The sequence below is a fragment of the Tursiops truncatus genome, chromosome 2, assembly GCF_011762595.2.
Source record: "Tursiops truncatus isolate mTurTru1 chromosome 2, mTurTru1.mat.Y, whole genome shotgun sequence".
Classification (NCBI taxonomy): Eukaryota; Metazoa; Chordata; class Mammalia; order Artiodactyla; family Delphinidae; genus Tursiops; species Tursiops truncatus.
This window is the reverse complement of record NC_047035.1, coordinates 114039330-114065084: the sequence shown is the minus strand read 5'-3', so window position 1 is coordinate 114065084 and position 25755 is coordinate 114039330. Positions and strand designations below refer to the sequence as shown.

Genomic DNA, 25755 nt, shown 5'->3' with positions numbered 1-25755 from the left:
ACCAGGGAAGCCCAAAAAACTTTCTTTCTTAAAAAAAGAATATACTTCTTACATAACTGTAGTAAAATTATCAAAATTAACATTGATACGATACTATTATCTACCATACTAACCTTATTCATATTTTAACATCATCATAATTTCCTTTGTAGCAAAACTCTTTAATTTTTAAATATTTTAAAAGATGTTTCTCTGCTCTAGTTAGGACCAGGTGCCACATTCAGCTATCGTGTCTCTTTAGTCTTCTTTGCTCTCTTTCATGACCTCGACAGCTTTTTTTTTTTGAATTTTATTTTTTTATACAGAGGGTTCTTATTAGTCACCCATTTTATACACATAAGTGTATACATGTCAATCCCAACCTCCCAATTCATGACACCACCACCACCACCACCCCGCCGCTTTTCCGGCTTGATGTCCATACATTTGTTCTCTACATCTGTGTCTCAATTTCTGCCCTGCAAGCTGGTTCATCTGTACCATTTTTCTAAGTTCCACATATATGCATTACTATACGATATTTGTTTTTCTCTTTCTGACTTACATCACTCTGTATGACAGTCAATAGATCCATCCACGTCTCAACAAATGACCCAATTTCGTTCCTTTATATGGCTGAGAAATATTCCATTGCATATACGTACCACATCTTCTTTATCTATTCATCTGTTGATGGGCATTTAGCTTGCTTCCATGACCTGGCTATTGTAAATAGTGCTGCAATGAACATTGGGGTGCATGTGTCTTTTAGAATTATGGTTTTCTCTGGGTATATGCCCAGTAGTGGGATTGCTGGATCATATGGTAATTTTATTTTTAGTTTTTTAAGGAACCTCCATACTGTTCTCCATAGTGGCTGTATCAATCTACATTCTCACCAACAGTGCAAGAGGGTTCCCTTTTCATCACACCCTCTCCAGCATTTGTTGTTTGTAGATTTTCTGATGATGCCCATTCTAACTCGTGTGAGGTGATACCTCATTATAGTTTTGATTTGCATTTCTCTAATAATTAGTAATGTTAAGCAGCTTCTCACGTGATTCTTGGCCATCTGTATGTCTTCTTTGGAGAAATGTCTATTTAGGTCTTCGGCCCATTTTTAGATTGGGTTGTTTGTTTTTTTAATATTGAGCTGCATGAGCTGTTTATATATTTTGGAGATTAATCCTTTGTTGCTTCATTTGCAAATATTTTCTTCCATTCTGAGGGTTGTCTTTTCATCTTTTTTGTAGTTTCCTTTGCTTTGCAAAAGCTTTTAAGTTTCAATAGGTCCCATTTGTTTATTTTTGTTTTTATTTCCATTACTCTAGGAGGTGGATCAAAAAAGATCTTGCTGTGAATTATGTCAAAGAGTGTTCTTCCTATGTTTTCTTCTAAGAGTTTTAGAGTGTCCGTCGTTCATTTAGGTCTCTAATCCATTTTGAGTTTATTCTGTGTATGCTATTAGGGAGTGTTCTAATTTCATTCTTTTACATGTAGCTGTCCAGGTTTCCCAGCACCATTTATTGAAGAGACTCTCTTTCCTCCATTGTATATCCTTGCCTCCTTTGTCATAGATTAGTTGACCATAGGTGCGTGGGTTTACCTTTGGGTTTTCTATCTTGTTCCAATAATCCTATGTTTCTGTTTTTGTGCCAGTACCATATCATCTTGATTACTGTAGCTTTGTAGTACGGTCTGAAGTCAGGGACTCTGATACCTCCAGCTCCGTTTTTTTCCCTCAAGACTGCTTTGGCTTTTTGGGGTCTTTTGTGCCTCCATACAAATTTTAAGTTTTTTGTTCTAGTTCCATAAAAAATGCCATTAGTACTTTGATAGGGATTGCATTGAATCTGTAGATTGCTTTGGGTAGTATAGTCATTTTCACAATATTGATTCTCCCAATCCAAGAACATGGTATATCTCTCCATCTGTTGGTATCATCTTTAATTTCTTTCATCAGTGTCTTACAGTTTTCTGCATACAGGTCTTTTGTCTCCCTAGGTAGGTGTTTTTTGTTTTTTTGTTGTTGTTGTTGTTGTTTTGCGGTACGCGGGCCTATCACTGTTGTGGCCTCTCCCGTTGCAGAGCACAGACTCTGGATGCGCAGGCTCAGCGGCCATGGCTCACGGGCCCAGCCACTCCGTGGCATGTGGGATTTTCCCGGACCAAGGCACGAACCCGTGTCCCCTGCATTGGCAGGCAGACTCTCAACCACTGCGTCACCCGGGAAGCCCCCTAGGTAGGTTTATTCCTAGGTATTTTATTCTTTTTGTTGCAATGGTAAATTGCAGTGTTTCCTTAATTTCTCTTTCAGATTTTTCATCATTAGCGTATAGGAATGCAAGAGATTTCTGTGCATTAATTTTGTATCCTGCAACTTTACCAGATTCATTGATGAGCTCTACTAGTTTTCTGGTGGCATCTTTAGGATTCTCTATGTACAGTATCATGTCATCTGCAAACAGTGACAGTTTTACTTCTTTTCCAATTTGGATTCCTTTTATTTCTTTTTCTTCTCTCATTGCTGTGGCTAAAACTTCCAAAACTATGTGGAATAACAGTGGTGAGAGCAGACATCCTTGTCTTGTTCCTGATCTTAGAGGAAATGCTTTCAGTTTTTCACCATTGAGAATGATGTTTGCTGTGGGTGTGTCGTATATGGCCTTTATTATGTTGAGGTAGGTTGCCTCTCTGCCCACTTTCTGAAAAGTTTTCATCATAAATGGGTGTTGAATTTTGTCAAAAGCTTTTTCTGCATCTATTGAGATGATCACATGGTTTTTATTCTTCAATTTGTTAATATGGTGTATCACATTGATTGAATTGCCTATACTGAAGAAACCTTGCATCCCTGGGATAAATCCCACTTGATCATGGTGTATGATCCTTTTAATGTGTTGTTGGATTCTGTTTGCTAGTATTTTGTTGAGGATTTCTACATCTATATTCATCAGTGATATTGGTCTGTAATTTTCTTTTTTTGTAGTATCTTTGTCTGGTTTTGGTATCAGGGTCATGGTAGCCTCACAGAATGAGTTTGGGAGTGTTCCTTCCTCCGGAATTTTTTGGAAGAGTTTGAGAAGGATGGGTGTCAGCGCTTCTCTAAATGTTTGATAGAATTCACCTGTGAAGCCATCTGGTCCTGGACTTTTCTTTGTTGGAAGATTTTTAATCAGTTTCAATTTCAGTACTTGTGATTTGTCTGTTCGTATTTTCTATTTCTTCCTGGTTCAGTTTGGAAGGTTACACCTTTCTAAGAATTTGTCCATTTCTTCCAGGTTGTCCATTTTATTGGCATAGAGTTGCTTGTAGTAGTCACTTATGATGCTTTGTATTTCTGTGGTGTCTGTTGTAACTTCTCCTTTTTAATTTCTAATTTTATTGATTTGAGTCCTCTCCCTCTTTTTCTTGATGAGTCTGGCTAATGGTTTATCAATTTTGTTTATCTTCTCAAAGAACCAGCTTGTAGTTTTATTGATCCTTGCTCTTGTTTTGTTTCTATTTCATTTATTTCTACTCTGATCTTTATGCTTTCTTTCCTTCTGCTAAGTTTGAGTTTTGTTTGTTCTCCTTTCTCTACTTCCTTTAGGTGTAAGGTTAGATTGTTTATTTGAGATTTTTCTTGTTTTTTGAGGTAGGCGTGTATAGCAATAAACTTCCCTCTTAGAACTACTTTTGCTGCATCCCATAGGTTTTGGATTATCGTGTTTTCGTTGTAATTTGTCTCTAGGTATTTTCTGATTTCCTCTTTGATTTCTTCAGTGATCTCTTGGTTATATAGTAACACATTGTTTAGCCTCCATGTGTTTCTGTTTTTAACGGTTTTTTCCCTGTAATTCATTTCTAATTTCATAGCGTTATGGTCAGAAAAGATGCTTAATGTGATTTCAATTTTCTTAAATTTACTGAGGCTTGATTTGTGACCCAAGATGTGATCTACTGTGGAGAATGTTCCATGCACACTTGAGAAGAAAGAGTAATCTGCTGTTTTTGGATGGAATGTCCTATAAATATCAATTAAATCTATCTGGTCTATTGTGTCATTTAAAGCTTCTGCTTCCTTATTTATTTTCATTTTGGATGATCTGTCCATTGGTGTAAGTGAGGTGTTAAAGTCCTCCACTATTATTGTGTTACTGTCGATTTCCTCTTTTAGAGCTGTTAGCAGTTGCCTTATGTATTGAGGTGCTCCTGTGTTGGTTGTATATATATTTATAATTGTTATATCTTCTTCTTGGATTGATCCCTTGATCATTATGTAGTGTCCTTGTGTCTTGCAACATTCTTTATTTTAAAGTCTATTTTATTTGATATGAGTATTGCTGCTCCAGCTTTCTTTTGATTTCCATTTGCGTGGAATATCTTTTTCCATCCCCTCACTTACAGTCTGTATGTGTCCCTAGGTCTGAAGTGGGTCTCTTGTAGACAGCATATATGTGGGTCTTGTTTTTGTATCCATTCAGCCAGCCTGTGTCTTTTGGTTGGAGCATTTAATCCATTCACGTTTAAGGTAATTATCGATATGTGTGTTTCTATGACCATTTTCTTAATTGTTTTGGGTTTGTTTTTGTAGGTCCTTTTCTTCTCTTGTGCTTCCCACTAAGAGAAGTCCCTTTAGCATTTGTTGTAGAGCATTTGTTGTAGAGCTGGTTTGGTGGTGCTGAATTCTCTTAGCTTTTGCTTGTCTGTAAACCTTTTGATTTCTCCATCGAATCTGAATGAGAACCTTGCAGGGTAGAGTAATCTTGGTTATAGGTTCTTCCCTTTCATCACTTTAAGTATATCATGCCACTCCCTTCTGGCTTGTAGAGTTTCTGATGAGAAATCAGCTGTTAACCTTATGGGAGTTCCCTTGTATGTTATTTGTCATTTTTCCCTTGCTGCTTTCAATAATTTTTCTTTGTCTTTAATTTTTGCCAATTTGATTACTACATGTCTCGGCGTGTTTCTCCTTGGGTTTATCCTGTATGGGACTCTGCGCTTCCTGGACTTGGGTTACTATTTCCTTTCCCATGTGAGGGAAGTTTTCTACTATAATCTCTTCAAATATTTTCTCGGGTCCTTTCTCAATCTCTTCTCCTTCTGGGACCCCTATAATGCGAATGTTGTTGCGTTTAATGTTGTCCCAGAGGTCTCTTAGGCTGTTTTCATTTCTTTTCATTCTTTCTTCTTTATTCTGTTCCGCAGCAGTGAATTCCACCATTCTGTCTTCCAGGTCACTTATCCGTTCTCCTGCCTCAGTTATTCTCCTATTGATTCCTTCTAGTGTAGCTTTCATTTCAGTTATTGTATTGTTCATCTCTGTTTGTCTGTTCTTTAATTCTTCTAGGTCTTTGTTAAACATTTCTTGCATCTTCTCGATCTTTGTCTGAATTCTTTTTCCGAGTACCTGGATCATCTTCACTATCATTATTCTGAAATCTTTTTCTGGAAGGTTGCCTATCTCCACTTCATTTAGTTGTTTTTCTGGGGTTTTATCTTGTTCCTTCATCTGGTACACAGACCTCTGCCTTTTCATCTTGTCTTTCTGTGAATGTGGTTTTTGTTCCACAGGCTGCAGGATTGTAGTTCTTCTTGCTTCTGCTGTCTGCCCTCTCTCAACAGCTTTTCTGAAGATGCAGGCTAATTATTTTGTAGACTGTCCTTCAGTTTGGGTTTGTCTATTATTTCCTAATGATTAGATTGAAGGTATTATTTTTGGCAGGAATACCACACAAGTTATTTAGGAGGCACAATATATCAATTTGTCCTATTATTGTGACCTTTTACTTTTTATCACTTGGTTAGGGTGGTATTTGGTAGGTTTTTCCATTATAAAGTTACTAGACTATAATCAAAATGTACCTTATGGAAAGATACTTAGAGACTCATGTAAATAGCATGTTTGAGGGTTTTCTTTAAAATATTTATTTAGTTATTTGGCTGCACCAGGTCTTAGTTGCAGCACTTAGGATCTTCAGTGTGGGATCTTCAGTTGCAGCATGTGGGACCTTCAGTTGCAGTATGCAGGCTCTTTTACTTGCAGTATACGGGCTCTTAGTTATGGCATGCAGAACCTTGTTCCCTGACCAAGGATCGAACCCAGGCCCCCTGCATTGGGAGCGCAGCATCTTAACCACTGGACCACCAGGGAAGTCCCGTAAATATCCTGTTTTTCATCAAACTTTTACCCACTAGTTTTAGCATCCATTGAGGAGTCTTGCATGAATCAGTTATTACTATGATGGTTGCCAAATGGTAATTTTCTAACTCTATCATTCCTTCTACATTTATTACTTATCACTCTATTTTATAAGGGAGAGTTTTTCCTTTTGCTTCATTTATTATTTACTAGTATATTTATATCAGTATGGACTGGTGTATTCTTATTTTATTCAGTGTGTTATAATCCATTGCTATGATTATTTGAGGCTTCAGTCACTTCAGAACTGGCCACTGGCCAGTGAAAGCCCTTCAAACCCACTCCTGCATCTTTCCAACAAATACCCATCACTAGGTAAACTATTCCTCACTTTCTGGCACAAGATGTCCCAGGTTCATTCCCAGCCTTAGCCATGGAATTAGGCATTTCTCCAAGGAACCCATCCGTGTTCCTTTTACTGCAGAATAATGTCTAGAAAATAAGGTCTGGGCACTAACTGTACTCACTGCTACTACTAGGGTGTCATTGCTGCTACCCCTTGTCAATGGACAGAATTAAGAAAAATATATATTTTATATCTACATATCTATATTAAAAACCATGTATTCAACACTGATAACTGCCATTTCCAATCCAGTATATCAGGGTTTGATCTCATCTCACTCCTTTCTGTATTATGTAAATTCCCTTCTCCAACATAAGAAAATTTGACTCCAATAAACTACCCTATATGTGCTGCTTCTTATATTTTATTTTTAAGGTTTTTGTTTGCCCAATCTTTGTTGATATGAATATATGATTTCAAAAGTCAGAACTACACAGAAAGACATACTCGAATAACTGTTACATCCTCCAACCTTTCCACTGCATTTCCATGCAAGGCTTTGTAAACAGCCAGTCCCATTTGTTTCTGAGATATCCTTCTGGTGCTTCTTTTTATAAAAATAAGCTCATATATATTTTTAATTTTTTTTTTATAAAAATGTAGCATATGGCAAATACTCTTTTGTACTTCGCTTTTTTTTGTATTTTGCTTTTTTATAACATACAATTTATCTTGAAAACCACTTGGAAATATCTTGTATCAAATCATAAAAATCTTCCTTAAGCTGTACAGTATTCTATTATGTGGATATACTACAGTTTATTCAAGAACTCTTTTATGTATGGACATTTAAGATGTTTCCAACATTTTACAATCACATATAATACTGCAGTGAATAATACTGTGAATAAATATTTGTTTATTGTCAGAGATGTATCTTCAAGGTGAAGTCCTAGAAATGTAATTATGGAGTTTTATTGGATATTGCCAAATTCTCTTCCACAACAGCTGTAACAATTTATATTCCCACCAACAATATAAGACAGTGCTTGTTTCCTGCAGCCTCACAAATTGAATATGTACTCATATTTCTTAATTTTAGCCATCCTGATAGGCTATAAATTGTATGTTACTATAGATTTATATCCTGTGTGTGTGTATGTATAAATATTTTATGTTACTATAGATTTATATAATGTGTGTGTGTAAATTCTGATTATGCTTTATCCATTTTTCTATTGCATGTTTTTTTCTTTTTTGTGGTACGCGCGCCTCTCACTGTTGTGGCCTCTCCCGTTGCAGAGCACAGGCTCCAGATGCGCAGGCTCAGCGGCCATGGCTCACGGGCCCAGCCACTCCGCGGCATGCGGGATCCTCCCAGACCGGGGCATGAACCCTTGTCCCCTGCATCAGCAGGCGGACTCTCAACCACTGCACCACCAGGGCAGCCCCTATTGCATGTTGTGGTCTCCTTCCTACCCACCCTATCCCTAAGTTACAAGAGTTCTTTATATGTTAGTGATTTTAGCCATTTACCTGTGATATACGTTGCAAATATGTTCACCTAGAATGTTACTTCTCTTTTGTCTTTCCTTATTGTGCCTTTTGCCATACATAAAAAATTCACTGTGAAGTCATATTTATCAACTTTTACTGCCTCTGGTAATTTTACCTCTGGTAAAATACTCTGGTAAAAGTATTTCTTTTAATACTTGCATGGTTATGAATTTTTCTTTTAGATTAGATCTCTAATCCATTTGGAGTTTATTCTAGTGTATGTCTAATTTTTTATTTATCAAAATGGCTATCGAGTTGTCCCAGCACCATGTATTAAAAAGTACATCTTTAACTCCAGTAATTTGAGAAGCCATATACTTTATCATATATTAAACTGCCAAATGTATTTGAGTCTCTTTCTGGACTTTTCCTGTTCTATCACACTGGTTTCTCTTCTATTCATGTACCAGTACTATACTGTTTTAATTATAGAGGCTTTACAGTATCTTTAATATCAGTTAGGTAAAACTGTGAACTTTATGCCAATAAATTTGACAACTTAGATAAAATAGAAAAACTCCTTGAAGAACATAAACTACCAAAGCATAATCAAGAAGAAATAGATAACCTATTCAGCCCTATATCTATTAAGAGACTTAATACAAAGAAAACTCCAGGACCAGCTGGCTTCATGAGGGCATTGCAATAAATATTTAAGGAGAAAATTAGTCAATTCTCCACAGACTTTTCCAGGAAATTAAAGAGCAGAGACTATGTCCCAAATCATTTACAAGGTGGTCAGCATTACCCTACACCAAAATCAAGCAAAAATATTATATGAAAAGAAAACTATATGCCAATATACTTCAGGAACACTGACGTAAAAGTTCCTAACAAAATTTTAGAAAATCAAATCCAATAATAAATAATAAGAAAACTATATCATATCTGAATTGGCTTTATCACAAGAATGCAAGGCTGGTTCAGTATTAAAAAACTGATCAAGGGACTTCCCTGGCGGTCCAGTGGTTAGGACTCCACTCTTCCAATGCAGTGGGTGCGGGTTCGATCCCTGGTTGGGGAATTAAGATCCCACATGTTGCACTGCGTGGCCAAAAAATAAAATAAAAAATAAAATTTTTTTTTTAAATTAAAAAAAACTGATCAAAGGGGAATTCCCTAGCAGCCCTGTGGTTAGGGCTCCATGCTTCCACTGCAGGGGGAACAAGTTTGATCCCGGTTGGAGAACTAAGATCCCTGCTGCATGCTGCGCAGCATGGACAAAACAAAATAAAACAAAACAAAACAAACTGATCAAAGCAGTTCACTATATCAATGACGAGAAACTACATGATGATCAATGGATAAATAAGATGTGGTATATATATACAATGGAATACTACTTAGCCATAGAAAAGACAAAATCTTGCCATTTAAGACAACATGGGGACTTCCCTGGTGGTCCAGTGGTAAAGACTCCGCCTTACAACACGGGGGACTCGGGTTCAATCCCTGGTCAGGGAACTGGGGTGCCACATGCCACAAGGCAGCTGGGCCCACGCGCCACAAATACTGAGCTCGCACACCTCAACAAGAGCCTGCATGCTGCAAAATACAGAGCCCACGCGCTCTGGAACCTGCATGCCACAACTACAGAGCCCATGCACCCTGGAGCCTGCATGCCACAACTAGAGAAGAGAAAAACCTGCATGGCACAACTAGAGGGAAGCCCGCGCACCACAAGGAAGAGCCCACATGCCTCAACGAAAGATCCCACGCGCCTCAACGAAGATCCCATGTGCCACAACTAAGACCCAATGCAGCCAAAAATAAATAAAATAAATAATAAATTAATCTTAAATAAAAGAAGACAACATGGGTGGATATGCTAAGTGAAATCAGTCAGACGAAGAAAGACAAATCCTGCATGATTTCACTCATATGTGTAATATAAAAAACAAAACAAAAACAAAATAAATGAACAAACTAAGCCAAACAAAAACAAACACATAGATACAGAGAACAAAGTCGTGGCTACCAGAGAGGAAGGAAGGGGGGCATCAGAGGAAGAAATGGGTAAACAGGATCAACTGTATGATGAGGGATAAAAAATAAATTTTTGGTGGTAAGCACGCTGTAGTGTATACAGAAGTAGAAATATAATGTTGCACACATGAAACGTATATAATGTTATAAACCAATGTTACCTTGATAAAAAATAAACTAAAAATATAAAGTGAAAAGTTGGAAAAAATAGAGGAGGGGTTAAATATAAGTTATCATACAATGGAATTCAACTGTTAAAAAGTGAGGTAGAGATGATACACTTGCAATGGGTGATTTTTCAATTAAGCTGTTTAAAAAGTGAAAAATTAATTAATCAGGTAGTGTTACAAAAAATAAAGAAAAACCATATGATCATCTCAGTTTATGAAGAAAAAGCATTTGATAAAATTTCACAACCATTCATGGTAAAAAGCTCTCAACAAAGTATGAACAGAGGAAATTTCTCAAGAAACTGAAAAAAGAAGAGCAAATTAAATGCAAGAAATATTAGATAAGAGCCAAAATCAATGAAATTGAAACAAAAAAAAGCAATAGAGGGGGCTTCCCTGGTGGCGCAGTGGTTGAGAGTTCGCCTGCCGATGCAGGGGACGCGAGGTTCGTGCCCCAGTCCGGGAAGATCCCACATGCCGTGGAGCGGCTGGGCCCATGAGCCATGGCTGCTGAGCCTGCGCGTCCGAAGCCTGTGCTCTGCAACAGGAGAGGCCACAACAGTGAGAGGCCCGCGTACAACAAAAAAAAAAAAAAAAAAAAAAAAAAGCAATAGAGAAAAAACAATAAAATCAAAGGTTGGTTCTCGGAAAAGATCAATAAAATGTATAAACCTCTAACCAGACTGATCAAGAAAAAAGAGAATTACTAAATTCAGGAACAACAGAGGGAACATCACTATACATCCTAGACATTAAAAGGAAAATAAAGGAGTATTATGAATTTTATGCCAATAAATTTAATAACTGAGATGAAATGGACAAATGTCTTTGAAAGAGAAACATTATCAAAGCAGTCTCTAAAGAAATATATAACCTGAATAGTCCCACATCTATTAAAGAAATTTAGTTTATACTTAAAAACCTTCCAACAACAGCAAAAAAATCCAGACCCAGACAAGCTTCACTGTCACATTCTAGCAAACATTTAAGAAAAGAAATAACACCAATTCTATACAAAATTTTCCAGAAACTAGACGAGGGAATAGTTCCCAACTTGTTTTAAGGCCAGCATAGCCCTGATACCAAAAACATACAAAAGCATCACAAAAAAAGAAAACTATAGACCAACATCCCTCATAAACACAGATGCAAAAATCCTTAACAAAACATTAGCAAACCGAATCCAGCAATATATAAAAAGTTTAATACACCATGACCATGTGGAGCTTATCCCAGAAATGCAAGGCTGGCACAACATTCCAAAACTCAATCAGTGTGATTCAATAGATAAAATCTTGGGTCATGGAAGCCTGAAATCTAGGGCAGGATAAGAACGGGTTATACCCTTGACATTTTACATGCCTGTGTCACCACCTTGCACAATTCCAAAGGCATCATTTATATTGAAGTCTTTGTGTTCTACACGAATCATACCCCTGGCACTGTGCAATATAGTGGTATTGCAAATGTGTAAAATGGTTTACCAAAAGGCAATGCAACCTTGAGTTGGACTAACGGAAATGAAAGATCCAGATGAACAGATTTTATTTTCCAGTCATTACACTTGGCCCTGTTCACACAATACCTGGAATATTCTACCTAGTCCTGAACTCCAATACTTCCAAGAGGGCTAACGAATTTCACTACAGAACCAAAGTAATAATGGCAAAAGAGTTCTAAACATTTTACATGAAAGGAGTTGAAGAAACTGGAAATGTTTAACCTTCAGAAGGAAGGACCTATGGAGTATACAATATAATTATATGCCTTTATTTTCTATGCCCTGAAGACTGTCAATTCCCTGAGGGCAGAATCCATGCCCTATTTATCTGTGTATTGCAAATACCTATCACTGGTCCTGGAACCCACTAAGTACTCACATGTATGAGGGGTTCAAGAACAGGAAAAACTAAACTTTAATACTAGAAGTCAGTGGTTGCTCTGCAGTGGGGAAGGGAGAAAGAAATGATAGGAAAGGGCATTACGGCACTGTTACATTTTACAGCATCTTGTCAAATGTACCCCTTCTCCCCAGAGCTGTAAAGTTTTTATCTCATTAGCTTGAATTGGGCATGGGCCAGTTCTTGATTGGTGTATACTAATTACAACTCTCCTGGACTGGGAGTCAACTGAACCACAGGGTTTGACCCTGGAGGAATTATGGAAAGAACACTGGAGAGATGATTACAATACCCACAAGCCCCACCACCGGACTAGCCAATTCACTCTGGTGATGAAATGAAATGACAGATACCACAGCAAGATGATTCTCATGTTCAGAAATGGCGTTTAAATTATTAACGATGATGTTAGACATCGGCAGAATTCATCCAAATTTCACAAATAATCTAAATTGTACATGTACTGCTCTTTACAGTGTTTTCCTAAAAAACTCTTTGAAAGTATATTCCTGAAAGTTAATATTTTCCAACAACTTGTATTATAATTTCAAAGTGTAACTGAAATGCCCCAAATAAACACTTTATTGACAAAATCAACTTTAAAACTCTTAGCATACAACAGGAAAACACATGCTGCCAAAGGGCATATAGCCTGGTGCTCAGGTATGCAAACAAAAGCAACACACAGGACCCTGGGCAAGTCACTCCCCTTCCATGGTTTCCTCATCTAGCAAATAATAAACAAATGAATAAATAATAAAACAGATGGTCTCTCCTGCTAAACAAAAAGTTCAGGTATTTTCCAATGCCTGGCAAGTAGCTAGGACATCCAGTCCTTTAGACATGGAAGAACATCCAGTATAGTCACTGACAACTTGATGCAAACCCTCTTAAGACTTCATAGGTTAACAAATGAAGAAATCCTATTCCTCGATATAAAATATATATATCTCTATTGGATTTTATTTTATTAAAAAAAATTTTTTTTGGCTGCGCCGCACGGCATCAGTTCCCCGATCAGGAATCAAACCCGGGCCCCCGGCAGTGAAAACACTGAGTCCTAACCACTGGACTGCCAGGGAATTATCGCTATATCATATTTTTAAAGGCAGTTCTTTACAATATAGGTCCTCACCTAGTTAGGCTTCCCAGACTCAATTTTTATAAAACCTCACACTTATTTAACATATGTATATATGGGATTATTTGAGGCCCGATATGTACTATAGGAACTTTAGAGTGGTTTTCCCACAAGTAGAAAATTAGTACACATTTATATAATAATAAAACCCCATTTAAACATATTTACAGGTAGGGACTTCCCTGGTGGCACAGTGGATAAGACTTCACGCTCCCAATGCAGGGGCCCTGGTTCCATCCCCGGTCATGGAACTAGATCCCACATACATGCCGTGACTAAGAGTTCGCATGCCACAACTAAGGAGCCCACCTGCCGCAACTAAGACTCAGCATAATGAAATAAATAAATAAACATATTTATAGGTTAAAATCAATCCCGTAATATCTAACAACTTCACAAAATAAAAGCTAGATATGAGAGAACATTCAGACTACTGCTTTTCCCAACAATCATATTTGTAAAAGCTCTAGTGGATACAGGATAAAAGAATCAATAAGACGGAGACATTGTGCAAATATACACACAAAATGAAATTATATACAGACCTTTTTTCAGCCGGGGTTTTAGAGATTCAGCAGATGCAGGAAACTGAGTTCTCTGAAATGAAAGAAGTCTGTTAAAACACCACCATAAATCTTGCTAGCTTAAAGAAGCATTAAAATAACAATCATCAATAGCTCTCCAATCATGCAAATAATCCATTACCTGCATACATGTACAAAGAATTATTTTGAATATAGTTTAAAAAACAAATGTCAGGTCATACTTGTGCTGTCCAAACTATTAATAATGTATAATTCATATTTATAATATGTAATTACTTACAGTATATACTTATTTTAATTATAATGCATGATATAATGTATACAAATTAATGTCAACATATTAGTATTATACTTAATGCTATACTTCTTAGCAGCCAACCAAAAAAGTGATAATTTTGATAAGAGGAAGCTTATGAGGTCATCTACACAGAGATGCTCTAGCACTCAGCTCTAGGAGGGAGTATTTTAAAAGGGTCATTATTTAATATTATAGATACTATACTGTACTATAACTTCACAGAAAATCTTCAAATGAATTTGTCTTTTATTTACCTCCCATGTTATATATGATAAGGTATGATATAAGCAAAAATAATGGCTGAACATTTCCAGAAGTATACGAGACACAGTAATCTTTAGATTCTGGATGCTCAACCAATTCTAACCAAGTTAAATGAAAATAAATCCACACTTTAGATACATCATAGGGACATGCACAGGGACAATAGTAAGTTCTTAAAAATAACCAAAGAAAAATAATATCACCAGATTACCTGCAACGAAAGGACAGTTAGATTGACAGCTGACTTCTCAACAATTAAAAATGGAAGATAATATCATATGACATTATCAGAATAACTATCCCCAAGAGTAAAGTACTAAGTAAAACGAATATTAACCTAGACATGAGATCACCAAACTATGGCTCACAGCTCAGATACAGCCTATGTTTATGTGGTCCACAAGCTAAGAATAATTTTTATATTTTTCATGGTTAAGAAAAATTTTAACAATATTTTATAACACATGAAAATTATATAAAATTCAAACTTCAGTGTCTACAACCAAAATTTTATCACAACAGTCACACTCACGTGTTTACATGTTGCCTATAGTTGCTTCCGCTCTACAAATGCAGAGTTGATTTACTTGTGACAAATATATGGCCCATGAAGCTCAAACTATTTACTATTGGCCCCTTAAAAAACAGTTTGCCAACCCCCAATCTGAACTCTTACACAAATCAAAACTAACGTTCACGAACAATAGCAAATTTTAAGAGGCTTTCAGACAAATAAAATTTGACTTTTTAGAATCCCTAAATAAACTTTTAATGGACATATTTACATTAGGAGAAAGGAAAACAACCCCAGAAGGAAGGAGTGGAACAAGCAAAGGAATTGGTAAAATATGGACATATATTATAAGCATCTACTTACTGAATAAAACAAAGTATAATTTGTGGTGCTGAACTGAGAAACACAAAAACTAAAAAACTGAACGGCATGAATTGGCAGAAAGCAAAGGGTAACAAAACATTCGATGATCCCTGTATTATTCAGGTTTACGTTTGAACTTTAAGTTAAATATCTATTATTTTTAAGAATCTGGATACTCACTTAAGGAAGATTAAAGTAAGAAAAGAAGAAAAAAATGAAATTCTCTAGTTAAAAGGCAGATTATCAGAATGGATTTTTTTTAAATCTAGATATATGCTATCTGTATGCAGATATCAGAATGCAGAGAAAGCTCTGACCCTCTGAAGATGCTGGGCTGGCAGTTTCATGCTGCTGATTAGCAGGTGTGTTAACAAGCTTTCTAGAACCTATCTGGGGTGAGGAAGAGGGCTCTGGGGAAAAAAAGACTTCTAATGTTAAGAATAGCTAAGGAACTTCCCTGGTGGCACAGTGGTTAAGAATCCACCTGCCAATGCAGGGGACACAGGTTTGATCCCTGGTCCGGGAAGAGCCCACATGCCACGGAGGAACTAAGCCCGTGAGCCACAACTACTGAGCCTGCGCTCTAGAACCCTCGAGTCACAACTACTGAAGCCCGCATGCCTAGAGCCCGTACTCTGCAACAAGAGAAGCCACCGCAATAAGAAGCCCACACACCACAACGAAGAGTAGCCCCCGCTCTCCATGGCTAGAAAAAGCCTGTGTGCAGCAACACAGACCCAACGCATCCAAAAATAAATAAATAAATGAATAAATGTATTAACCAAAAAAATCTGGGTACTCACTTAAGGAAGATTAAAGTAAGAAAAGAAGGAGAAAAAATGAAATTCTCTGGTTGAAAGATTATAAGAATGGATTTTTTTTAAATCTAGATATGTGCTATCTGTATAAAGAAACATCTAAAACATACGGTCAAAGGAAAACAAAGTAAAAGGATGAGAACAGATACAGCAGGAAAACAGAAGCAAAAAGAAAAAGTAGCAGTATTAGCACTGAGACAAAATAGACTTCAAGAAAAAAACCTTCATCAGGAAAATGAAAACAAATTAAAATAGACTGAATATTAAAATGGAAAGAGCAAATTTTAAAAACTTTAAAAAATACACTATACATAGAGAATCCTAAAGATGCTACCAGAAAACTACTAGAGCTAATCAATGAATTTGGTAAAGTAGCAAGATACAAAATTAATGCACAGAAATCTCTTGCACTCCCACACACTAATGATGAAAAATCTGAAAGAGAAGTTAAGGAAACACTCCCATTTACCACTGCAACAAAAAGAATAAAATACCTAGGAATAAATCTACCTAAGGAGACAAAAGACCTGTATGCAGATAACTATAAGACACTGATGAAAGAAATTAAAGATAATACCAACAGATGGAGAGATATACCATGTTCTTGGATTGGAAGAATCAACATTGTGAAAATGACTAAACTACCCAAAGCAATCTACAGATTCAATGCAATCCTTAACAAACTACCAATGGCATTTTTCACAGAACTAGAACAAAAAATTTCACAATTTGGGGCTTCCCTGGTGGCGCAGTGGTTGAGAGTCCGCCTGCCGATGCAGGGAACATGGGTTCGTGCCCCAGTCCGGGAAGATCCCACATGCCGCGGAGCGCCTGGGCCCATGAGCCATGGCCGCTGAGCCTGCGCATCTGGAGCCGGGAGAGGCCACAACAGTGAGAGGCCCACGTACCGTATAAAAAAAAATTTCACAATTTGTATAGAAACACAAAAGACCCCGAATAGCCAAAGCAATCTTGAGAAAGAAAAAAGGAGCTGGAGGAATCAGACTCCTGGGCTTCAGACTATACTACAAAGCTACAGTAATCAAGACTGTATGGTACTAGCACAAAAATAGAAATATAGATCAATGGAACAGGACAGAAAGCCCAGAGATAAACCCACGCACATATGGTCACCTTATTTTTGATAAAGGAGGCAAGAATATAAAATGGAGAAAAGACAGTCTCTTCAATAAGTGGTGCTGAGAAACTGGACAACTACATGTAAAAGAATGAAATTAGAACACTCCCTAACACCAGACACAAAAATAAACTCAAAATGGATTAAAGACCTAAATATAAGGCCAGACACTATAAAACTCTTAAAGGAAAACATAGGCAGAACACTCTATGACATAAATCACACAAAGATCCTTTTTGACTCACCTCCTAGAGAAATGGAAATAAAAACAAAAATAAACAAATGGGACCTAATGAAACTTAAAAGCTTTTGCACAGCAAAGGAAACCTTAAGCAAGACGAAAAGACAACCCTCAGAATGGGAGAAAATATTTGCAAACGAAGCAACTGACAAAGGATTAATCTCTAAAATATACAAGCAGCTCATGCACATCAATATCAAAAAAACAAACGACCCAATCCAAAAATGCGCAGAAGACCTAAACAGACATTTCTCCAAAGAAGATATACAGATTGCCAACAAACACATGAAAGGATGCTCAACATCACTAATCATTATAGAAATGCAAATCAAAACTACAATGAGGAATCACTTCACACCAGTCAGAATGGCCATCATCAAAAAATCTACAAACAATAAATGCTGGAGAGGGTGTGGAGAAAAGGGAACCCTCTTGCACTGTTGGTGGGAATGTAAACTGATACAGCCACTATGGAGAACAGTATGAAGGTTCCTTAAAAAACTAAAAACAGAACTACCATATGACCCAGCAATCCCACTACTGGGCATATACCCTAAGAAAACCATAATTCAAAAAGAGGCACGTACCACAATGTTCATTGCAGCACTATTTACAATCGCCAGGACATGGAAGCAACCTAAGTGTGCATCGACAGATGAATGGATAAAGAAGATGTGGCACATATATACAATGGAATATTACTCAGCCATAAAAAGAAACAAAATTGAGTTATTTGTAGTAAGGTGGATGGACTTAGAGTCTGTCATACAGAGTGAAGTAAGTCAGAAAGAGAAAAACAAATACCGTATACTAACACATATATATGGAATTTAAAAAAGAAAAAAAAATGTTTCTGAAGAACATAGGGTCAGGACAGGAATAAAGACACAGATGTATAGAATGGACCTGAGAACACAGGGAGGGGGAAGGGTAAGCTGGGACGAAGTGAGAGAGTGGCATGGACATATATACACTACCAAATGTAAAATAGCTAATGCGAAGCAGCCACATAGCACAGGGATATCAGCTCGGTGCTTTGTGACCACCTAGAGGGGTGGGGTAGGGAGGGTGGGAGGGAGACGCAAGAGGGAGGAGATATGGGGATATATGTATATGTATAGCTGATTCACTTTGTTGTAAAGCAGAAACTAACACACCATTGTAAAGCAATTATACTTCAATAAAGATGTTAAAAAATACATAAGGTAGGGAAGGATTACTTCCAACAAGATATAAAAGCACAAACCAATTAAGAAAAGATCTAAACATTCAACTACATTAAAATTAATAACTTCTGGGGACTTCCCTGGCAGTCCAGTGGTTAGGACTTGGTGCTTTCACTGCCAGTGTCCCTGGGTTCAACCCCTGGTTGGGGAACTAAGACCCCATAAGCTGCGCAGCTCAGCCAAAAAAATAATAATAATAATAATAATAATAACTTCTGTTCCAAAGAAGAAATAAAGACAGAAGACTAAGAGAAGATATTTGCAATACAAAACAAAACCAAAAAATGACAAAGAATTAACAGCCCACAACTATAAATAACTATAAATCAATAAGAAAAACAAATAATGAGGTAGAAAAATAAGCAAAACATAAGAACCAGGCATTGCACAGAAAAGGAAATGGAAACAACCAGTGATGCTCTGCCTAATTACTAATCAGGGAAATGTAAATTACTATCACATTAAGACCTCATTTCATATCCACCATGTTGACAAAATTTAAAGCTATATCAAGGAGCAACAGGAGCTGGTGGTAGAAGCATAAATTGTTACAATCACCGCAGAACCTCCCATAAGTTATAAAGTTGAAGATGTACGTAGCCCAGAAACCAGCAATCCACTTCGAGGAATACCCTGGGGAAATTCTTAGATCAGGAGACATATATGAGTGTTCATAGCCAGGTCTGAGATACTCTTACTCCTTAAATTTTGCACCCTAAGCGCTTCAGTTGCCTTACCCTAGTCCTGGCCCTGTTCATAGCAGCATTCTTTTTTTTAAATTAAAAACCAGAAGGAAAAAAAAAGTTGAACTTACAGAAACAGAGAGTAGAAAAGTGCTTGCCAGGGTTAAGGATGAATGTGGTCTAAGGATCTAATGTATAACATGGTGACTATAGTTGATAACATTGTACTGTATATTTGAAATTTAAGAATATAGAATTTAACTGTTCTCACACACAAAATAGTTATACATGTGAGGTGATGAGTGTATTTAATTAACTCAGTGGTGGGAATCCTTTCACTGTGTGTGTGTTTATAAAATCCTCATGTTGTACACTAACTTTATTTGTCAATTATACCTCGCTAAAGCTGGAAAAAAATCAGAAATAACTCAAATCTCTATCTAATAGAATGGACATATTGTAGCATTTCCCTATAATGAGATACTTCACAGCATTAAAAAATGAAAAAAACAAAACATTAATTTTTTTAAATCAATACATTGTTTAAGGGTATTAAGTATGATAAAAGCTATAAAGAAAACCAAAAGAGGGACTTCCCTGGTGGCCCAGTGGGTAAGACTCTGCACTTACAATGCAGGGTGCCCAGGTTCGATCCCTGGTTGGGGAACTAGATCCCACACACATGCTGCAACTAAGAAGTACGCATGCCACAATGAAGATCCCGCATGCCACAACTAAGACCCGGTGCAGCCAAAAAATAATAATAAATAAATAAATGAATAAAATTTTTTTTTGCGGTATGCGGGCCTCTCACTGCTGTGGCCTCTCCCGTTGCGGAGCACAGCCTCCGGATGCGCAGGCTCAGCAGCCATGGCTCACGGGTCCAGCTGCTCCGCGGCATGTGGGATCCTCCCAGACCGGGGCAAGAACCCGCGTCCCCTGCATTGGCAGGCGGACTCTCAACCACTGCACCACCAGGGAAGCCCTGAATAAAAAATTTTTTAAAAAGAAAACCAAAAGAATAATTAACATAAAATTGAGGAAAGAGATCATTTTTGACGGAGGAGGAAAATGAGGTAGGGGAGACATTTAGGTTTCAAAGGTTTTTTTGTTTTGTGTTTTTTATGTATTTATTTATTTTTGGCTGCATTGGGTCTTCATTGCTGTGTGCAGGCTTTCTCTAGTTGCGGTGAGTGGGGACTACTCTTTGTTGCGGTGCCCGGGCTTCTCACTGCAGTGGCTTCTCTGGTTGCGAAGCACGTGCTCTAGGCACGCGGGCTTCAGTAGTTGTGGCTTGCGGGCTCTAGAGTGCAGGCTCAGTAGTTGTGGCGCACAGGCTTAGTTGCTCTGCGGCATGTGGGATCTTCCTGGACCAGGGCTCAAACCCATGTCCCCTGCACTGGCAGGTGGATTCTTAACCACTGTGCCACCAGGTAAGCCCCAAAGTTATTTTTAATGACTCATTTCTTAACATGTGAGGTAGGAACACAAGTTTTCATTATAGAGTTGATGCTTGAACAACAGGGGTTTGAACCTTGAAGGTCCACTTATATACGGATTTTATTCAATAGTAAATACTACAGTGCTACATATTCCAAGGTTGGTTGAATCCACAGATGCAAGGGAACTGGGGATAGGGAGGGCCACTGTAAGTTTTACTTAGATTTTCAACTGTGCAGAGGATCAGTGCCCTTAATCCCCATGTTGTTCCTAGGTCAACAGCATTGTTCTTTAAAACTTACAAATAACCTTTTATTCATTCTTTTAGAAGTATGATATATTTCATAGCAACCAAAAAATCCTCAAAATAAAAGAGAATACATAATTTGTTCTTTTAGCTATTTTATTACCTTGATTTAACATATACAGAAATCTTAATAATAAAAGAAATAACCCATTTTTAAATGGGCAAAAGATCTGTAGAGACACTTCAAAGAGATATAGATGCATAAGCACATTAAAAAATATTGAATATCATTATTCATTAGGGAGATACAAATTAAAATCACAATAACCACTACTACACATCCACTAGAATGGCTAAAATCAAAAAGACTGACAATACCAAGTGATGACAAGGGTGTGGAAAAACTGAATCCCTCATACACTGCTCATGGGAATGTAAAACGGTAGAGTATAGCCACTTTAGAAAACAGTTTAGCAGGTTTTTTTTAAAAACATAAATTTACCATACAACCCAGCAATTACTCTCCTAGAGAAATGAAAACATATGCATGCAAAGATTTGCATGCCAGTAACAATAGTGACATTATTCAAATAACCAAAAACAGGAAACAATTCAAATGTCCATCAATTTGTGGATAAACAAAATGTGTATGTTCATATAGTGGAATTCCATATAGTGGAATTCTGCTTAGAAATAAAAAGTTACAAACTACTGCTAAATACAACAATATGAATGAACCTTAAAACACATACTAAGTGATTCCATTACATGAAACTGTAGAAAAGGCAAAACTACGCAGACAGAAAGCAGATCAGCCATGGGCTGGGGTTAGGATTAGAGATTGGCTGCAAGTGGTTACAAGGGAACTTTCTGGACTGACAGACAGATGTAACTGGATCATGGTGACAATTGTTCAACTATAAAAATTTACTAAAGCTGACCAAACTGCATACTTAAAATAGGTAAATTTTATGGTATGTGTATTATACCTCAACAAAGCTGTTTTTTCTAATATTTATTTATTTATTTGGCTGCACCAGGTCTTAGTTGTGGCATGTGGGATTTTCGTTGCTGCATGCGGGATCTTCAGTTGCAGCAAGTAGAATCTTTTAGCTATGGCATGCGGGATCTAGTTCCCTTATCAGGGATCCAACCTGGGCCCCCTGCATTGCAAGCGCAGAGTCTTAGCCACTGGACCACCAAGGAAGTCCCTCAGCTATTTTTATAATGCAAAAGAACCCTTTTTTTTTTTTTAATCTAACTGGGATTTTTTTTTTTACTTTGGGGAAAAGTAAGAATCTTAAAGGGTCAAAAAGCATTTTCATGAGTCAGCAATGCTTTCTTCTGCACAAAGCAGAATTAAAATAAATTATAATTTTTTGATGAGTCTCTTTCTCAAAAGATCTTCCAGGACATTCTGAGATACAAAGGATTCTATTAGCCCACTCAATCTCATTCATAACTGGGATATATATAGAATAAGTTCTTTACTTTTTTTGGTTCTTTCATTTTTAAGTATTCTGTGATGATTTATTCATCTAACAAATATCCATGTAGCACTTGATATGTGCTAGGCACTATATCTGAGCCAAATCAACTAGTGCAGTAGTAATTTTTGCTTTCTGTTCTGAAAGGTTTAATCTTTTAATTTACAGGAAGATTGATGGGTATTTATACAAATACACCAAAAAATTGTAATTAGGGAGTTATAAAAATGTTTATAAGTATAAAGCATAGAAACCAGAATTATTTGCTTGTTTTTTTAAGATCTCTAAACTATTTATTACATATTCTTAAATAAAACATAAATATCAGTCCCTAGTTTTCCTAAGGAATAGGTAATAATCCTCAGTAGTTTGGTAGCATATTAGAATTTCTGTGTGTCCCACCTTGAACTAGTTTTACTCCATTTTGTTGGGATGTCTCCTAGTCTCAAGGCCTTTGCTGCAGAATTCTTAGATTTTTACTTATGAATTTGTTCAAAATTCTCTGAGTTTTAAGTCTTTTAGTCTTCTCTCATCCACATCTATGTATATCCATATATATAGATCTACATGTTTTTCCTTTGTGTCACAAACAGATAACAAAATATACCCTTGTTAAAAACAAGACAACAGGCCCAACATGGAATCATATTTGCTAAGCCTCATGTCACCAAACGGAGACTTAATTACAGTTTCAGCTCTCCCAGAAATGGAATTTTAAACCAGTCAATCAGGAGTCATCTGATCAGCCCTAGTTATATAAAATGACTGATAAACCTCTGCTAACCCCTAAAGGAAAGTGACCTTGCAATAACCAAGGCACTTTTTGTCTGTAACTTCCTTGTTCCTGCTCCTTGTTGCCTATAAAAGTATTCTATTTTGTACAGCTCCTCAGAGCTCCTTTCTATCTGCTAGACTGGATGCTGACTGATTTGTGAATCACTGAATAAAGCCAAGTTGAACTTTCTTTTTTTAACACCCCACTCCACAACTAGCTTTTATTTAAATGTAAACCACGGAAATCTCTCCACATCGACGTATATAGTTCTAACATTCTTTTTAATGGCTGCATACTATTCCTCAGTGTGGGCATATCAGAAGTCATCCATTACCCTACTAATGGGCATTCACTTTGTTTCCAGCTTTTTGCCATTATAAACAGTACTGCAATGAGTACCTTGGACTGGGTGCTTATGTTTTGCTTTTATTTCAATGGGATACAGGTCTAGGAGTGGCACTGCGAAGTCCTTTTAATTCTATTACAAGATGCCATATCACTTCCAAAAAGAATAAATTTCAAATTTCCATGCAGTGGTAACCTGAAAGATGAGTTACTATAAATATAACACTGCTAGCATTAAACTTGATAATAATGGAAATGATTTGTTAACTTGCAGCTGAAGTGCTAAAGTCATATCAAAAAAAAAGCTGGACTTCGCTGGTGGCACGGTTATTAAGAACCCGCCTGTTAGGCTTCCCTGGTGGCACAGTGGTTAAGAATCCGCCTGCCAATGCAGGGTATACGGGTTCGAGCCCTGGTCCGGGAAGATCCGACATGCCGTGGAGCAACTAAGCCCTTGCGCCACAACTACTGAGCCTGCGCTCTAGAGCTCGCGAGCCACAACTATTGAGCCTGCGTGCCACAACTACTGAAGCCCGCACGCCTAGAACCCATGCTCCGCAACGAGAAGCCGCTGCAATGACAAGCCCGTGCAACAAAACGAAGAGTAGCCCCCGCTCACCGCAACTAGAGAAAGCCTGCGTGCAGCAACAAAGACCCAACACAGCCAAAAATAAAAAAAAAATAAAAAAAAAAAAGAATCCACCTGCCAATGCAGGGGACACGGGTTCGATCCCTGGTCCAGGAAGATCCCACATGCCGCGGAGCAACTAAGACCGTGCGCCACAACTACTGAGCCTGTGCCCTAGAGCCCATGAGCCACAACTGCTGAAACCCACGGGCTCAGAGCACGAGCTCCGCAACAAGAGAAGCCACCACAATGAGAAGCCCGCACACCGCAAGGATGTGTAGACCCTGCTCACCGCAACTAGAGAAAGCCTGCATGCAGCAATGAAGACCCAACGCAGCCAAAAATAAATTTAAAAAAAGAACAAAAACGTCATCCTCTTTAATACACTACCAGGGATTCAAAAGTATAGAACAATTCTGCCATCACGTTCCTATTCCGTTCATGAACACCTACCTATACCTGCAGTGAGGACTAGAGGATAAGCTATATTTGCAACAATGTCATGTTACCCTTATACCTTACATTTAAGACTATGTAGCTGAAGTATTTTCTTTAGTATGTTTTCAATGTCTAAACTCTAGAAACATTAATCATGCTTTTAATTTTTTTTTAATTCGTAGCTTAACAAAAACTTTGCTTTGGGCCTCCTCCTGGTCTGTATTCAGAGTTTTCTAATTACACTATAATAATTTGACTTCGCTGCAAATGAAGAGAGACTAGAAAAAACAAACAGGCCCCCTGACAAGGTAATACTGGCCTTGCTCCCTAGCAGCCAAAACTAAGTTATAAAACAGTCTGTTAAAGGCTGCTATTTTGTCTCCTAAGTTTTCCAGGGGGGTTTTCAAAGGGCAATAAATCCCGAATAAATAACTAAAGTCATTCTAATAAACGCGCAGAACATGCTCTGAAATTCAATATTAAAACAAGGTAGACACGGTTTCACACTTGGAAATTTATAGAAATTAGATCCAATTATGAATTTACGCCTCAAAATTAACTACTACTGGGTCATCCCGAATTCACCTGAGTTACTCTGTATTAGCAGTTCTGTGGAGTTTAAATCAACAACTAACTCAGGCCAGGTGAATTCCTAAACTTGCGAAAACATGCTCTCGCCCCATCCGCAGAAGGTACTGACGCTGAAAGCTTCCAGGATTTGTCTCATTCAATGCCTAATCCAGGGGATTAACAGAAACTGACTCTGCACGGGCGGTAGTGCTTTCTTTCCAAACCTCATGAGACAGAAAACATGGAGCTAGGGAAAGAGCCATTTCCGATGAAAATATCCTAGAGCACCCCAAGAAATACCCCAGTCCTAGCACAGGCCCAGAGCTGCAAAGAACTCAGCAGGGCCCCAGACGGAGCAGTTCCCGGGAGTCGAACCGTGTTGCCCCGGCCACCCCGAGGCGCTCCAACCCCGGCCACGCATTTCCCCAGCGGCAGCTGCGTGGGACACAGGCCTACCGCCAGCCCCCCTCTCCGCTCCGCCCGGCCCTGCCCAACCCCGCCTGGCAGCCGGGACACCAAGCAGAACCTCAA

General features: G+C 37.8%; 1 protein-coding gene and 1 non-coding gene across 2 annotated transcripts in view; one reads left to right on the top strand and one right to left on the bottom strand.

Moving 5' to 3' along the window:
• Positions 1–25755, bottom strand: part of BBS4 (Bardet-Biedl syndrome 4) — an 85360-nt gene that overhangs the window by 47214 nt on the left and 12391 nt on the right. Inside the window, 1 exon segment of the mRNA XM_019949359.3 lies at positions 13750–13801. Coding sequence (XP_019804918.2) covers positions 13750–13801 — 52 coding nt within the window.
• On the top strand, positions 19889–19961 carry TRNAV-UAC (transfer RNA valine (anticodon UAC)). Its single transcript has one exon. It is a non-coding gene; the product is annotated as a tRNA-Val (tRNA).